We start from the raw sequence: 18,764 nt of genomic DNA, 5'->3' as shown, positions 1-18,764 counted from the left end.
CTCCCATGATGAATCCTTTAATCTACAGTCTTAGAAACAAGGATGTGGAGGAGGCAGTAAAACACCTACTGAACAGAAGGTTCTTTAGCAAGTGAGTGCAAAATGTACTGGAGTATGAACACATTTGATATTGTTGAAACTGTGGAATTACAGAATTTTGGATACTTTTACTGTTTTTTTGCATTTTCATATATTATGTTAAAATAATGAGATATAGCGCAAAATTATTGTATGTTCATTGTAGAGAATTTGCAAGATACAGGGCAATAGGATGAAGAAGACAGAGGGGTTACCTATTATTCTACTAGTGGAAAACGGCCCCTTTTGAACATTTTGAACAGTATCTTTCATATCATGTTTTTTTTTTTTTTTTTGCTGTATTGGAATTGGGTGCTATGTGTCTTTTTATGTTCACCTTTTTATATAACATTATTTCATAGGCAACATTTCACTGAATCTTTCAAAATAAATAAAGCCCTCTGTTGTACATAAAGCAAAACAGAAAAAACTCCAACATACTGCACTCACATTTTCCAGGGGCAAGCCTTGTGTTATGGCTTCACATTAATCTTGAGACCCTGTTGAGTTATTAAATACTATTTTCTTCTTCTGTATTTAAATGCTTTTCTGCAAAGCTGGGTATTTGGGACTATCAAGGGAGTAGATAAACAGAGTTTAAAAGTAGGGCCTGTGCAATCAATCAGGATATCTTGCTTTATCTTCTTTCTTTGCTTTAACTTATATGTTTGCTTTACCATAAAGAACATTTTACAAAATTAAAAATGGGTTTGAAAGTCAGCCTACTGGTCCAGATAATAACATGGACTAATTTTGGGTTGAATGGAGTGTCATATCAATGCCCATTTAGAGATGCCAGATTTCTTTGCTATCCCAAGGGAATTCCAATACTTTTCCAAATCTTAGAAGAATGGCCAAGCTCTTAATATTTAGTAAGAATACTAGTCATGTCTTGTCCCTGTTACTAACCAGCTTGACTTGAAGAAGAAGAAGATTGGGGAATGTCAGACATTATCTTGCTTTTCCTTGTTTTTTATGTCCACTTTTTATTCTATATGAAGAACATTTGAAATCTACAGCTCAAGATGAATGACTAAGTGTGTTCAGGAGTGAACCACATTCTAGGAAATCAGTTTGGTTGAGTCAATTTTTATGAATGGATCCGTGAATTTAAAGCATATTAGGCATACACATATTTTACATAGACAAATAAAAATTACCTGCTTGTGGAATCTTTGGGTTTAGTCACTCATTTAATCTTCCCAAATTCAGTTTTTAATTTTAGTGGAAGGAATATTAAACAGTCACAAATTATATTTAAATATATCCATCATAATTGTTTACAGATTAAATCTGATGGCAAGAGTTGAGATCATTGATAATTAAATTTACATCCTGACAAAATAGGCTATGAGAGTCTCTTAGTCCCATATACCAGTTCATTGGACTTTTTTCACCCACTAAGAATTCCAAGTAGGTAGAAAACCCTGGAAGCCAGGCATTTTATGTTTGACCTGCAGGCAGGCTGTCTTGAATGCTCAAATGCTTAGTTTGTTTTCTTTCACAGCTTAAATCCAGCCACTTTCAAAATTTCTCTGGGATGACTGATGTAGCTCCATAGTCTTATATCAGATTTATACATTTTTGATAGAAAATTAAAGCAAGAAGAAATTTTAAAACACATATTTCTCCTAACAGGAGAATATTAGGAGAGTTTTTCTCTCACAGGGTTGTAGAATCAAGGTCTGAAGAAAATAAAGGCATGTCACTTGTCTTTATATATTTATGTGTTCACATTTGCTGGGCAAAATACACAATCATTATAATACTGACATCATGCTTTATTTTACTACTTGAGCCTCTAGAGGAGTTTTCATTCAGGAAATGTATTTTAAAAGCTTATGGAGGATGATTTTGTTGTTAGCAACCTGCTTTTTCTAAATTTGGAAGCAAAGTAAGATAAATTTATCTGATATACCAGGCATGTATCTGTGTGTGCGTGTATGTGTGGCTATCTAGTGTGTATATGTGCAGTGTGTTCGTGTTCCTGGTGATTTTTCTACTAGATAGCAAAATCTACTAAGGTAAGAATTTCTCTATATTCTTAGCCTCTCTACTCCCGTTGCACTCGATTTAGAACATGACATGTATAATATGATTCCATATACATTTTAAATCCATGAATAGGAAAATTATATAAAAGGAGGTGCAGCAGGATAGAAGCATGTACTTTTATATTACACTGAAGTCCTCAAACAGGTTCATGATTGGGATTTAAGAACAGAGATACAGCAAAAAAGGCAAAATTACATTTCGTTTAATCCAACAAATTATTTCATCATTTTCGTATATTTTTATGCCTGCTGAATTTTCAAATATTCTAAATTTCACATTATGTCAACTTTTTATTGTCCCAGGGACTTCTAAAATGGGCCCTTAAAAATGTAGCAATGTATTGGGTATCAGCTAATTCACATACAGTATCTCTCTAAAATCCTATGATATGGCAATAGTGTCACTATCTCATGATGAGGCCACAAAGCTTAGGGAAGTTAACATATCTTCCCCAAACCTCAAAGCATGCAAGTTAAAGACAAGCATACACACCTGGCTCTTCTTTCTTGAGTTATTCTTTTATTGCAGCATGTTTACTTTTCCAGGTTGCTAGTTATGACATCTAAAACCAGTACTTCTTGGAAGCATATCTAAAGTGATCAAAGAGATATTACCTGCTTCTCAATTTCCATAGCAAGTATATTAAATGTCTGGAAAATTACTTACAAAAGAAAATTAATTCCTCATAAAAAAACCTTGACACCATCACAGGTTGTGTCAAAAAATGATGCTTAATCACAATTGATAGGAATTAAACATTAAATTAGGGGAAGACCTGACATTAATTGAGATATGAGAAGGGGAGGAATTTGACATTAGCTCTAATATTTCAGAAAATAGTATAAAAATAGATTTTTTTGCTTTAGTAAAGATAACACTGTACAAAACAGGGGCTCCTAATTTATGGTATGCAAGTAACATTTTATCTTTGAAATTGTGAAATATATTTTATGCTGTTTTTGGATGACAACTAGCTTTATTTATATATCTAAAATTCCAAATGGAATGTTTGCATATTGTAAAATAGTCAAATACTACAAAATGTGCAAAGTAGAAATTAAAATATAAAATAGGATACAGTTTTATATGCATTGTATATAATTTATAAATAAATTATGTATACTATATATAGTGAACATATATAAATATACTTCCAGAGTTTGTATACATTTAGTACATATTTGAAACCACTATGTACTCATTTTTCTACCTTTGGCTTTTTCATTCAAAACATACTGCACTTTTCCAAGATGTTTATGTATGTATTGTGTGTGTTTTTATATATATATATAAATTTTTTTGTGAGAATGCTTAATATTTCACTGTGTGGATATAGCAAAGTAGATGATCACTTTAGAGGGACATTTAGAGCAGTTTCTCATATTTTTATATTATATACAATGATGCTATCATATTTATCAGAAAATAATTTATTCTTGTATACTGATTTTCTTACTAGCCACATTTGATCTCTTATCTTCTTGGCTAGATCTGTAATTAAATCTCTTTGAGAAAGAATACTATGATATGAAATAAATTTAATATTTTTTCTTTTCCAATATTTATACTTATTTTTTGACAAGTTGTCTTGACCTGCTTTTTCACTATAAGGTAATAATGGTTATAATGAACACCTTTATTTTCTACTGATAGGTGAAAATGATTCTGGTATTTTAAAATAATAGCTATTGGTTTAAATTAAATATGTTTTATATAAAACAACATATTTCCAGAAATAAATAAGTAATTATATTAAAAATTTTTTCATATTCATACAGTGAAATTTTTAAGTAGGTTTTGGCTTTGACAATACTTATTATAATGAATCCATTCTTTAAGAGCTATAGATTCTATTTTATTTAAAAATTTTGGTTCCACATTTAAAAGTATAATTTCACTTTTAATCATAGATAAAACAATGAGGCAGAAAATCAACATAGATATGAAAGACTCAAAAAACACTAAAACCAAGTTGACCTACTAGACACCTACACAATATTCCTTATGTACTTCTCATGTACATAAGGAATATTCTCCAGACAGACCAAATGCTAGACCATGAAAGAAGCCTCAATATTTTGAAAAAGATTAAAATAATGCAAAATGTGTTCCCTGAACAAAATAGAATTCAATTAGCAATGATAGAAGAAACTTTGGTAAATACACAAATATGTAAAAATTAAACCACAGAGTCTTAAGTAATGAATGAATCAAAGAAAAACATTAAAATATAAATATTGAGATAAATAGCAGAAATACACATATCAAAATTGTATTTTACAACAAATTATGAGATATGGCTAAGGTAGTACTTAAGAGGACAATTTATAGATATGAATACCTGAATTAGTAAAGAAGAAAAGTTTCAAATCAATAACTTAAACTTCCACATTAAAAAAAAAAACAAAAAACTAGAAAAAGCAGAGCAAATGAATCCCAACTGCACATAAGGAAGGAAATAATAAAGATTAAAGCGGAAATAAATGTGAGACAATAGAAAAACAATAGAGAAAATTAAAGAAATAAAAAGTTGGTTCCATGAAAAGGTCTACAAAATTGATAAAACTTTAGCTAGAAGATAAACAGAGAAAATACTCAAATTATAAAAATCAGAAATGACAGAAGGAATATCAATATAGGCCTTACAGAATTAAAAAAGGATTATAAAATAGTATCAGCAACTGAAAATTAAATAACTTGGAGGAGATGAAAATGTTCCTAAAAAGACATGCACTATTGAAATTGACTCCAGAAGAAATAGAAAAATCAGAATAGACTTGTAACAAGTAAAAATATTGGATTAACAATGTACAAAATTCCCACAAAGAAAAGTCCAGACCCAGATTTCTTCACTGATAAATTCTACTGAATATTTAAAGAAGAATTAATATAAATTCTTCACAAAATCTTCCAAAAAGTAGAAAAAGAGAAAACACTCTTGAACTCAACTCCATGAGGCTAGTAACAAGTTTTGATATTAAGATAGATAACAAAACCAAACAATCACAAAAAAACCCAAAACTGCATATGAGTATATCATCTGAATAGATATACAAAAATCATCTATTTGCAGATAACAAAATTTTGCACATAGAAAATTTTAAGAAACTAATTACAGACTCTAAGGACTAATTCCCAAGTTCAGCAAAGTTGCAGAATATATGATCTATAAAATTACACCTCTATACACTCAATAACAATTCAAAAATAAAATTAAAAAAACAATTTCATTAATAACAGCATCAAAAACAATACAATACTTAGAAATAAATTTGAGAAAATAAGCATAAGAGTTATATGCTGAGACCTAATTTAAAATGATAAAATATTCCATGTTTATGGGTTGAAAGACAATATTATTAAGATGACATTATTCTGCAGTTGATCTACTGTCAATCTCGATCAGAATCCCAACTGCTTTTTTTTTTTGCGGAAATTGTCAAGCAGATATTAAAGTTCACATGGAGATTTAATGGACCCAGATTAGCCAAAAACATATTGAAAAAGAATAAATTTTGAGGTTTTATACTTGCCAACACTACAGCAATCATGACGGTGTGACAGTGACATTAAGACAGACACATAATGAAATAGAATTGGGAGTCTAGAAGTAAACTCCTATATTTATGATCAATTGATTTTTGACAAGAGTGCGAAGAGTGTCAAATGCAGTTTACAACAAATGCTGTTCCACATGCCAAAAAGTGAAGTTGGGCCCTTAGCTCTTATCATATGCAAAAATTCAAAAGAATCAAATAGAAATTTTAGAAATGAAAAATACAATAACTGAAATAAAATGAAATAACAAATAAAAATGTCAATGGATAAGCTCAATAGTAGGGAAGAAGGTTTAGAGGAAAGAAACAGTGAAGCAGAAGATAGAACAGAAATTACCCAATCTGAATATAGAACACTGACATAAAAATATAAAAATATTCCAGGTGAGCTTGGCTCAATGAAGCTAACCCTTAAAAAAGCCAGAGAGATGAGAAGTGGGAGTCTTTTGCTGCCTTTGAAGAAATAAGCTTCCGGGTTGTGTAGGGCCATGTGAGTGATGTTTCAGGGGGGCTCCTAAAAACAAAACATAACTCTTGGCTACTACCCTGAAAAAAAAAAAAAAAAAAGGGAATTTTAGTTTTACAATAAGAAACTACACTCTTCCAACAATTTAAGTAAGTAGAAGAAAACCTCAAGCTCCAGGTGAGAACACAATATGACCAGCGCCTTAATTTCAGCCTTGTAAGACCCTGATCAGAGGACCCTTCTACTGTATACCTGAACTTCTGATCCTTGAAAGTTCTGTGATAATGTATTTGTATTGCTTTAAGCCACTATATTTCTCATAATTTATTATATGGCAATAGAAAAACTATAATAGTCATCATTATGAATTTCTAACAATGGTTTAATCATTAAAAACATTAACTTTAGTAGTATTGACAAAGCACTGTAGCTTGCAGTAAATGTTGAAACACTGAAAAATACTCAAATGATATTAACATTTTAATCTCTTCGCAAATTAGCATACTACACAGTGTTTCAAAATTGCTGATGTAAAGATTTATTTTGCTTTCAAAACATATTTCTTAAAACTTTGTTATTAAGATTTGTATACAGTATACTACAAATATAAACGTATTACTATTTAATTTACATTTAAGGAGTTGTAACAACAGCACCTTGTTATCCGCAGACAGGGTTGTGGCAGTAACTACCCGTGGCACTTGCACATGACAACAACTACCTATGTGTCAGTTTTCACCTCTTGCCTTTGACTTGATGTCAGTGGATTTTTTCAAACCACTGTTGATTGTTAAAGTTAATTATTCAACAGAGAATTATAACCCTTTTTAGTTTTTCCAGTTCCTCAATTAATTTTTCTTGAGATTTGCAATTTGGAAGACAAATTTCCTAAGGATGCTGGGAAACAGTTTCTGCATAGGAGTGCTCCCGTACTATCATCTAATATTTTTCTTTTCTGCTTAAACCATCTGGAATGTTTGCTGTTGTTTGTGACTTAGAGCCCTGGCTGACACCCATGGCATAAAGCCCTCCTTGCTTTGGTCTCTGTTTAATCCTCTACCAACCCTCACTGTTTATTTCGATTTATGCCCCTGTGATGCTGAGTTATTTTTATTTGTTTGCCTTCATCATGCCATTTCCTGTTTTACACCATTGATGTTATTGTTTACTTTTCCTGGAACGTTTTTCCTGACATTACTTGCCTGTTAAATTATTGGTCACAATTTAAGAGTCAGTTCAGGTACCACCTTTCCTGGAAATTATTTCTTGATTCTGAGTTACTTGTCATTTATGCTTCTGATACAGGAGGGGGGCAGGGAAGTGCTGGCAGGAGAAGGGTGGGGTCCCTGGTGAGGGCTCCACCCCCTGACCTGTGTCCACGGACCTAGGTGAGGACAGGCACTCATGTTTTTGTGCCCAAATGTTGCATTTTACAAGACCACCCTGGCCCACCATGCTGCCATCCTGTGCCTTTAAACCCCGAGACCCTAGGGGTCACAGACACAAGTGGCTGGACGTCGACAGGAACACATGGATGGAAGGGCACGCAGACAGGCACCAGCAGACCCCGGCAGGCCATCAACCAGTGGAATGACATGGAATTTGGCCAAGGTGGTTGGAGGAGAGCCCAGCCGCTGTGCAGCTGACTCCAGGGGATAACCACCTTCCCACTCCATCCCTCTTCTGGCCTCCCAATCCATCTGCTGAGAGCCACTTCCACTCAATTACCTTGCACTCATTCTCCAGGCCCACGTGTGATCCAATTTTTCCAGTACGCTAAGGCACTAGCCCAAGATACGGAAAGCCCTCTGTCCTTGTGAAAAGGCAGAGGGTCTAAGTAAGCCGGTTAACTCAAGCCACCTGTGGACGGCAACACTGAAAAAGTGCATTGTAACACACGCCTACTGGGGCCTCAGGAGCGGTAAGCATTCACCCCTAGACACTGCTGTGGGGTCTGACCCACAACCTGCCCACCCGCATGCTCCCCCTAGAGGTCTGAGCAGCGAAGGACCAAAGAAGCAAGCCGCACTCCCATCGTAGGCTCTGCCCGGGGGATAAGGGAATTTTTCCTGTTTCACTTCTATAGCACACTAAGTCATCATTTTAATCTCAGCTTTCTATTGAAATCAACTGATTACATGAATATTTACATGAATATTTTTCTTACTAACTATAGGATTCTTGAAGGTGAGGACTGTGTCTGAGACATTTTTATATTCACAGTTATTCTTTATATAAGTTTCATAGAGTAGGTGTAGAATACATTTCATAAAACAAGTGATTTAAAAATGTAAAATACCCAATAGGGAAATGAATAGAGGACATGAGTGCACAACTCACATAAAAGAAAATAAAGATTTTTAAGACACAAAAAGGTAAAGAGTAAATACGTATAGAGATTAAAATGCCATTTAAAGCAATAAGGAGATACCATTTTAAGTCCTTTAGATTAGATTGAAAATCTAAACAATTGACAACATCCAGTGTTGATAAGAGGAAGATAAAATTGGCAACATCATAACCCTGGTGGGAACATAAATTAATATTATCCTTTTAGATTCATAAAAATCTTCATCGATTTCGACCCATTCATTTCACTTTTAGAATTCTATTCTAAAAAATAATTTGAACTTATTTGATAAAAGTAAATTTTAAAAATAAGAGAAAAATCATTCAGAAGTGTTCAGACTTAAGATGCTTCAGTTTACTCTCAGGAGAGGAAGGCGAATTCTTTTAGCCTACGTTATTGCATTGTTTTATGATTAAGATCAGCCTCCTTTCTGAACTGTGGTTTTTGCCAGGCTATTTAATTATAGTTCATTTTTGGCTTTGTTTTTTCACCTTTATATACTGCTTGAGGATATCTTTTCTTTCCTTGCCTTCTCTTACCTTCTCTTTCTCTCCCTCCCTTCCTTCCTGTTTTACTCCCTCTCCTCCTTCCTTTGCCCTTTCTCATTCCTACATCCTTCTTGTAACACCATTAGAATCAATGAAAATATATCAGTGTCAAAGAGTGTACTAATAAATTCATCGTTACATGAAAATATCATAAATTGAAAATGCATTTTGTATACCTAACTTACCAAACATCACAGCTTAGCCTGGCCCATTTTAAATGTGCTCAGAAGACTTATATTAGGTGGGCAGAATCATGCAACACGAAGCCTATTTTATATTAAAGTGTTGAATATCCCAAGTAATTTATTGAATACTGTGCTGAAAGTGAAGAGTAGAATGGTTGTGTGGGTTTTTGAAGCACAGTTTCTATTGAATGCATATTATTTCACACCATCTGAAATTACATGTTTATTCAGAGTCAACTTTTGCTATAAATTAATCCATAAAGTGAATGGAAAATTTATGCATACAGAAAACATCAATTATACTTCCAAAATGATGTGTGTGTGAAGGTGGCAGGGGAGTGAAAGAGACAGACAGAAGAGCTCCCTTCTGATTTTGTGTATGAAATAGAGTAATAGGCCTCCCATAATTAGGTCTTCAGGGCTTTATTTCTGAAGTTTCATAAGTTTTATACACCTTTCATCTTGGAGGCAATTTAAAGTTGTGCACAGAGGTTTAGAAGAGTCCTTAAGAGCAGAATATTTAAATAGTTTCTTAAATCCTGAGGCGAATCTTTAGGAATTTGTGGGTCTCCACAATGGGATGGTATTTCAGCATGCACTTCAGAGGCAAATTCAATTTTCCCTCTTCCTAAAATTTATTGCCAAATATTAATTTTCTTTCTATTTTTAAACCAGAGGAATCTGATGATACTTTTTCTGAACTGGAGAAATTTCATGACACTTTATCCTAGTAATCACATCCGTAACACCATGTTTCCATAAACGTCAACTAGTCAATAAATTTCTCCGACAAAGTGATTACTCACTGGTGGTTGCCTTTTTGGAGATTCAGCTACTAATGAGTGGCTATGATGACTGGCTGCAAGTAGGAAAGCAAGACAAAATTGTCTGTTGCTGTTACAGCCTATAAAGAGAGGCAACCTCTGGTTTGGAGGTAAGTTATTGCAAAAACAGGAACAGTGTTTCAACTAAGCGAGCCTTGGACTGAACAACCGTTCAGTTTAAATCAGTTTGAAAATGAGATTTTTTGTTTTTCTCGTTGGAGAGTGACTTTGAGTATTGGAAATGGAATTTAAGTGTCTATTCATCGGGATATAGTACAAACAGAATAAAAGCCTTGAGACCAACAGAGCAGTCTACATGCGAAGGCAATTGAACAAACACTGAATTTGCCCAGCACTTATGAATAACTTTTCTTCAGTGTGCAGGTTTTTTATCATATTACAAAGTATTTGGACACTGTGTCATCTATTTAGCTAATTAAAGCTCACTACCTAGTAAACAACAGATTATGTGTTCTTTAGTATGGAATTCATATTAAACAAATTCTTGACTGTGATTCCCTAGCAGAAACTCAGGTCCATTTGGTTCAGCTGCTCATGAACCAGTTGAACTGTGTACTAGGTACTGTGCCAGCCACTCTTTATACAATATCATGTGAGGAGAACATTATGACAAATTTGAAAAAAAAAAAACCAAAAACTAAACATAATAATCTCTTGGGATCTGAAACATACAATTTGCTAAAGGAATGCACAGTCAGAAAGAGACCATCTTGGGGGATATCCTTATGTGCTTGCATTAAAATTGGTGACTATTTTGAGTGTTTTTTTTTTTCCTATTGTTAGGTCATGATTGTAATAGTGAGTAACTTTCCTTTTCCTCTTTTATGTTAATGGGCTTGCTTAAGATGTTTAAATAGTTTCAGTCAAGAAAAAGTCAGCCATGTGTTTTAAAACTAGGAACACACTGGCACCTTATTAAAATCCTGTCTTTTTAATGAAATGACTTTGATAAAAGATAGATCTTTTGGATTTTTCTTTTCTGCCACCTAATTCACTGGCATTCAAAGGATTGGAGTGACCATGATAGAATGTATCAAAATTTTTCAAAAATGAAAATAACACCATCTATTAGAACATTGTATGTGATCTAAGTAAGCTACATATACCTGACCTTGTAGAGGGATGATAATGACTAGTTCAGGGAGGTATAAAAAACTCTAAGAGTGAAGAGTCATAAAAGACAAGCATGAAGGAAACCTCTAACGATAGGAACCATGACTGTGCTAAGTGAGTTACACACATCATTTCATTTAATCTTGTGCACAAGGAAATTGTATAGATGTTTTCTATGTCTTCATTCTACAGATGACGATGGTGTCAGACTCATGTCCAGATCACCTACTTAATAAGCGGCAGAGATGGCACTTGAACCAAGCCTCCGCCAAAGCCCGTGCCCTTGACAATATTATGAAATGTGCTTGATATTATATCTTGTAGCACGGAGGTAGCTCATGAAACAATAATTTTTACAGAGAGCAGATTTTTACAGGTGTGCATATATTCTCCATTATTCTAAGAACTCCACATTACAAAATGCTCTTTGGGATCTCAAGCAGTTTATACCTTCATTCAGAAAATCTGAAAAATTCTAGAAAATGAAAAATTTATAAAAAGCTACAGAATCCAAGGAATAATTTAGAATAAAGAAATCAGGTTGGATTTGAAGTAATCCTGAGGATACTATGTCTTGAAATTGAGATTCAGAGCAAAGTATCTCACTATGTCTTAAAATTGAGATTCAGAGCAAAGTATCTCATAACGTTAGGTGGAGGAAGTATTTTGAAGAGAAAAGGCTCCTTGGACCTGAAAACAAAAAAGAATAATAGCCAACATTTACTGAGCTGTAATTTTGTTTCAGGAACTTCGCTAGATCATAAAACCATTAAAACTTATAGTGGAAAAAAAAGTGACATGGAATTGGACATTAAACCCTAAGCCAGCTCCAAGAACAATCTAGAGCCAATTGGTAGGAAATGAGACAGATAAAGTACTGCAAGTCCTATTGATACTAAAGAAATTATCTTATGTATTGGGAGAATGTGACTACAAAATTCCTGTTTGTCCTTGGCAATTACCATTTAGTGCGTGATACTGAACAAGGTAGAACAATTTTCAAACATGTGGTCATATCCTATAGCAATGGATGGCTTCAATGTAATGTGCTATTGGAAAGGTGAAAGGAGAAAGGCTAGAAATCCCACAGACAATAACTCTTTAGCTTAAATATTATTTTATTCATAGGAAATATATTCACAAGTTTCAAAATTCTTAAAATGTACCAAGGGGCATACTGTCAACACTTCCACCCAAATTAATAAGCTATACATTCCCTTTTCTGGGGATAACAAACTATTATTTGTCTAGAGATACTCTATGTGTGAGCAAAAATACATGTGTGTATATATACACACAAACATATACATATATAATCTTTTTTGCCCAAACGATAGTGTGCCATACACACTGTTCTGATTATTACTTTTCCATTTAATATTTCTTGAAGATCTTTCCACGTTAGTGCAGAAAACACCCTTGCTCCTTTTCATGGCAGTATAGTATTGCATTATTTCTATGTTTCCTTCCTGTGGAAATTTAAATTGTTTGCTACATCTGCTGTTACAAATAATACTTTAATGAATCCATTTGTATTAAAATCACTTTGCCATGTGCCAGTATATCTGTATGATAATTACTGAGAAGTAAATCTGTGGTCAAACGTTATATGTATTTGTTAGTTTGATAAATATTGCCACACAGGGAGGGATATTAGGGAATTTCTGTTGGAAGTTTCCCTGAAATTTTGGTCACTGGTTTCTTAAATAGACTTTTCAGCTAATAACAAAGTACCAAATAGGATAAAGATATGTCAATTAATGATAACAGTCACAATTTGTGTGTATATACTTGCTATATAATTATTCATATATTTGTTATATATAACATATTTTCTATTTATGAAATATATAACTGTGTTGCTTTTTTATGTAACTATCTTCATTATTTCTTTAGGATATATCTCGGACATGGAAAGTGTAGGTCAAAATTCATAAACTTTTGCCTGCAATATAAAAGGAAGACATTTGATAATCTATAGGCATTCAGATCATATATTACTCACATTCTCATCTGAGGAGAATTTCTGCAAATAAACTATAATCAAACACAAAACAATACAGTCCTCAAGAGAGTGGAAAAAAAGGATCAATGGTGATCAATGAATAGGTGTATAGGTTGGAAGACATATTGACTATCCAAGCTTGCATAATCTAAAGGCTGAAGAACTCTCAAAAAGGCAGATTTTATAAACTTTGTAAGTATTATACCAGCACAATCTAGGAATTAGGAGATTAGGATAAAAGTGGTGGAGTGAAAGTATTCTGTTTTGACTTCATTTCAATTTGAGGGATAATTGAGGTGTTTAGAGCACACCCTAGTGGAGAAAACAGTTTATGGTCTTAGAAGTTAAATTATGAGAGAAGAGAAAAAGAAGGCAATCACTTACTGAATGAAAAAAATGAGTAGCGTGTTCAAGTTAATGAAAAAAAATAGTGAATGACAACTTCACCAATCAGCAAAAATTAAAAAGTGTAAAAAAGAGAATGCAATAATTCAAATAATTAAAAATAAAGTATGATGGAAAGAATAAAATGTAGTACATTAATAATTATGTTCACATAAATAGAATAGTCTAAGTATTCTCATCAATGACCCAAACATTAAAAAAGTAGTTAAAACATACTCGGATATATGTATTTATAAGTAGTATACTTTAAACAGTGAAAAAGAGAAGTTAAAAAGTTGTACAAAGAGATAGCGGACAAAAGCAAACTAAAAGAAAGCAGGGGAGTAATATCAATATCATAAAAATAGAATTAAACTTTAAAGTGCTAAATAGAATAAAGATACATCAATTAATGATGTTATAATTTATAAAGAAGATATATTAGCCATAAACCTATCTACACTAGACAGCATAGAAACTAAACCTTTACAACAAAATGATCCTAGGTATATGAGAATTTGATAACAATATTTACATAGAATTTATTAAATCTTGGTGGTAGAAAATAGGTTATTATTTTGAAGATTTTAATATATTTAATAAATTATATACATATATACACACACACACATACATGTTTTGTGTATATATTTAAAACTATCTTCCCAAAGAGAGATCACATTTTTTTGGTCAATATTTACAACATATATTATGTAACTGACTGCCCAAAAGTCCATAACTAGAGAATTATAGGTCATGTTTTCTTATTAAAATAAAATGGGGCCGGGCGTGGTGGCTCATGGCTGTAATCCCAGAAGTTTGGGAGGCCGAGGCAGGCAGATCACTTGAGGTCAGGCGTTCAAGACTATCCTGGCCAACAGGGCAAAATCATGTCTCTACCAAAAACACAAAAATTAGCCAACATGGTGGTGCATGCCTGTAGTCCCAGCTGCTCGGAAGGCTGAGACAGGAGAATCGCTTGAACCTGGGAGGTGGAGGCTGCAGTGAACTGAGATCACGCTACTGCACTCCAGCCTGAATGGCAGAGCAAGACTATCTCAGAAAAATAAATAAAATGAAATGGTAGATAAATAATAAGAATGAAAATGCCTAATCACTAAATAATGAAGAAAGATGCTTGGATTTAAGAGGAACTTAACAGAAAAACAAAAAATATCTAGAAACCAGTAAAAAAATTCCCATAAAATATTGTCTATAATAAAAAGTGCTCTCAGGGCCTTCATTAGAGCAAGAAATAGAGAAGAAGGAGGAAATAAGAACTTTTCTTCTTATTTCAAGAAATTAGAAAAATAGAAATAGAAAATAGAAATTAGAAATCAAAAAATTAGAAAAGTAGGTCCGAATAAACAAGACATTTTTGAAGAGAGAAACTTAATGAAATGCAAAAAGTCAAGAGGATAAATCTATCCTAAAGCTGTTTTTTAAAAAGACCTGTAATATAGGAAAACCCTTTGTGAGCTGAATAAAGGAAAAAAAAAAAAGTCAAACAGGCATCATTATGAAATTGAGAACTTTTTATGTAAGGGAGGACCCAAGAATTATAAAGATCAAATGCAATTCTGTGACAAAACATTTGTTATAGAAAGGAGTACTAGCAAAATATATCAAAATCAATTGCTATCAGTTCACCATATTGAAATCTTCCTGATCAATCACATATTTTAGCTGATATTTCTTTTGAAATATTAGGACTGTCGATTAGATTACAAGGTATTGTAGCCTGTGAGCCAAATTCTGTTTGCAAAATGAGTATTAAGAGCTCAAATTCTAAAGCCATACTGCTTGAGTTTAAGTCCTTACTCTTTCATTTATTTGGTTGTATGAAATTGACCGTAAGCAAATTACTTTTCTGTGCCTTATTTTCCCCTCTACACAATAGGCATGGTGATGCTCATAGTAACAGAAATTACCTCATAAGCTTGCTATTCAGACTCCATTATGGAATGCACAAAGAAAACATTTAATAGAAGATTGGCAAAGGGTAAGAAATGTTAGCAATTATTTTGCCTTTGATTTTGTCCAACCATCCAACAAATGTTTTTGAATATTTGCCTCTGTGCCTGTTCTATTCTAGCTACTGGGGCTGTGGAAATAAGCAAGAATAAGTACCTGCCCTTACGAAGTTTACATTCTACTAGGAAAGACAGAAGTGTAATTTCAAGGAATGACAAGAGCATTGATCTATTGTGTGGTGATTTATAGCCAATAAAAATAGTTTAATGTTCAGTAATACAGAATACAATGCTCATTTCTATTATAACCTTCAGTTTACGTATGTGACGACAAATAAGACAAAACGTTCAGGCTTCAGCAGGAAGATTTAGGTTTGAATCTTAGCTCTGCTATGTACTATTTACCTTTCGTCAAGTTTACTTAACATATCTGCTTTGATTTATTCATCTGTAAAATATGGATACTAATAGCCCTCTCTGAAAACTGTGATGAGATTAAATGAGTTAAATGGCTGTAGCATGAAACATGTCAGTTTTCTCTTCTCTGTCTTCATTCATTCATTCATTCATTCATTCCCTTCCCTCTCTCCATTCATAAATTCCCTTTTTTCTGTCTACTTCTCTTCATGCACTCTCTTCTTTCTTTGGTCTTTTCCTTTTTTAATTTTATTTTTCCTTGGAAATTATGGTACATATTCATTGATACATGCTTGAAAGTAATCAGAGTAAAATACATATTTTTCTTAACGTGCTCTTACAGGTAAAAGAGAGAGTAAAATGGAATGGGAAAACCAGACCATTCTGGTGGAATTTTTTCTGAAGGGACTTTCTGGTTACCCGAGGCTTGAGTTACTCTTTTTTGTGCTCATCTTCATAATGTATGCGGTCATCCTCCTGGGCAATGCTACTCTCATTTTAATCAACATCTTGGACCCTCACCTTCACACCCCTATGTACTTCTTTCTGGGGAACCTTTCCTTCTTGGACATCTGCTACAGCACCACCTCTATTCCCTCCACGCTGGTGAGCTTCCTTTCAGAAAGAAAGACCATTTCCTTTTCTGGCTGTGCAGTGCAGATGTTCCTTGGCTTGGCCATGGGGACAACAGAGTGTGTGCTCCTGGGCGTGATGGCCTTTGACCGCTATGTGGCTATCTGCAACCCTCTGAGATATCCCATCATCATGAGCAAGGATGCCTATGTATCCATGGCAGCTGGGTCCTGGATCATAGGAGCTGTCAACTCGGCAGTACAAACAGTGTTTGTGGTACAGTTGCCTTTCTGCAGGAATAACATCATCAATCATTTCTCCTGTGAAATTCTAGCTGTCATGAAACTGGCCTGTGCTGACATCTCAAGCAATGAGTTCATCATGCTCGTGGCCACAACATTGTTCATATTGACACCTTTGTTATTAATCATTGTCTCTTACATGTTAATCATTGTGAGCATCTTCAAAATTAGCTCTTCTGAGGGGAGAAGCAAAGCATTCTCTACCTGCTCAGCTCATCTGACTGTGGTCATAATATTCTATGGGACCATCCTGTTTATGTACATGAAGCCCAAATCTAAAGAAACACTTAATTCGGATGACTTGGATGCTACCGACAAAATTATATCCATGTTCTATGGGGTGATGGCTCCCATGATGAATCCTTTAATCTACAGTCTTAGAAACAAGGATGTGAAGGAGGCAGTAAAACACCTGGTGAGAAGAAAAGTTTTTAACAAATAAATGAGAAAGGTGTGAGTAATTTTATGATTACAATGTGGAAATCAATTAGAGAAACCAGAGTTAAACATAGTTGCTGTTTCACTTTCCTCTCCCAAAGCTCTAAAGCACCAAAATACACTTCTCTGATTGCAATACCTAATGAAAAGAACTAAATAAATAAATTTCAGTGTTTTGGAAATTGATGATTAGAGTTTTGTTTGGTTTTCATTGTTGAAGAGCTTGATTGTGAAGCTAAGTAGAGACAGAATGTAATATGGAGGGGGATTTCTAGTTACGAGTAAAACCTTTTTTCCCCTTAATTTTTGATAAAATTATTTCCAAACCAACTTCATACTTTCTTTACAAGACAGAATGAATCTGTTTTAGATCTTTTAATAAGTCAGTTAAAATTATGCATATCCAATATTGTAATTAGTAAAATAATTTATTTGGAGTCTACTAAAATATGACCTGGCCCCCTTGAACTTAGGTCTGAGCCCTGGAGGTGATCAGGTACAGGCCACAGTTTAAAAACTTGTTGTGAGCCAGGGCACAAACAGCGCTGTTTTGGGGTACCGATGACAAAGCATAATGCCTATTTTTTTGTGTGTGAAACACCTTGTAGCTTTGGAACAAGATGGCCTAAGGGAGTCAACCACGGAGTAATGACCATATATCTCTCTTTGCTTATAACTATTCTAGTTAATAGCAGTTACCCTAGTGTGATTATTAATAGTTCTCCCTTTCACTATCAAAAGTGTTTCAGTTTGGATGATCTCACATATGGTCGCCCTAAATAGCAGGGCAGCAGGACCATCAGATTCCAGGGAAATGATAGGAGAGATGGCAGATCGTGGCACTGTGATGTCAGTGTCCTTAGGGAAACAAAGTGGGCACACAATATTCAATACGTGTGAGATATTCCCAGGAACCCTTCAAAATAAATGGCTGAGCCATCAAGTTTGAGGGTGTTCCATTAGGGTAACATGCTACAAATTAGATTTCCAATTATCTAAAAATTAAAAAATATGTATCACTTACTTAGAATAAAAACTTTATATGGAGTTGTTGATTTTTTAAGGACAATAATTCACCAGCATGGTTAGTTATCATTTCTGATTGCACCTTATTGGGATTAAAAAAGACTATTAGTTGTGTTTTAAAAAAATCATGTATCCTTTGTAAAAATATTTATTTTTAATTTACAAATAACTATTGTGTATATTCATGGGGTACAATGTGATGTTTTTAATCTATGTATACATTGTAGAAAGATTCAATCAAGTGAATTAACATAACTATCACCTCACCAACTTATTTTATAGTGTTGAGAATGTTAAAAATTTATCCTTTTAGCAATTTTGTACATTACATTATTATTAATGGTAGGCCATATGCAGCGCAACAGATCAGTAAACTGACTCCTCCAGCCTAACTGAAGCCTAGTGCAATTTGATCAACATTTTCTCTTTCCCTCTTCTTCGCCTTCCTC

General features: G+C 33.7%; 1 protein-coding gene across 1 annotated transcript in view; it reads left to right on the top strand.

The window, feature by feature from the left end:
• The window catches only part of LOC116524797 (olfactory receptor 13C2), a 23,903-nt gene extending 5,494 nt beyond the window's left edge, over positions 1-18,409 (top strand). The window contains exon 2 of the mRNA XM_032240236.1: positions 16,320-18,409. Coding sequence (XP_032096127.1) covers positions 16,337-17,293 — 957 coding nt within the window. The 5' untranslated portion in view covers positions 16,320-16,336 and the 3' untranslated portion in view covers positions 17,294-18,409. The remainder of the gene's footprint in view (positions 1-16,319) is intronic.
• The last annotated feature ends 355 nt before the right edge of the window (positions 18,410-18,764 follow it).

Source organism: Sapajus apella, unplaced genomic scaffold (genome assembly GCF_009761245.1).
Source record: "Sapajus apella isolate SASKATOON/1434 unplaced genomic scaffold, GSC_monkey_1.0 scaffold46, whole genome shotgun sequence".
Taxonomy (NCBI): Eukaryota; Metazoa; Chordata; class Mammalia; order Primates; family Cebidae; genus Sapajus; species Sapajus apella.
Note: the sequence above shows the minus strand (reverse complement) of the source record. Positions and strands in the feature narration are given on the sequence as shown.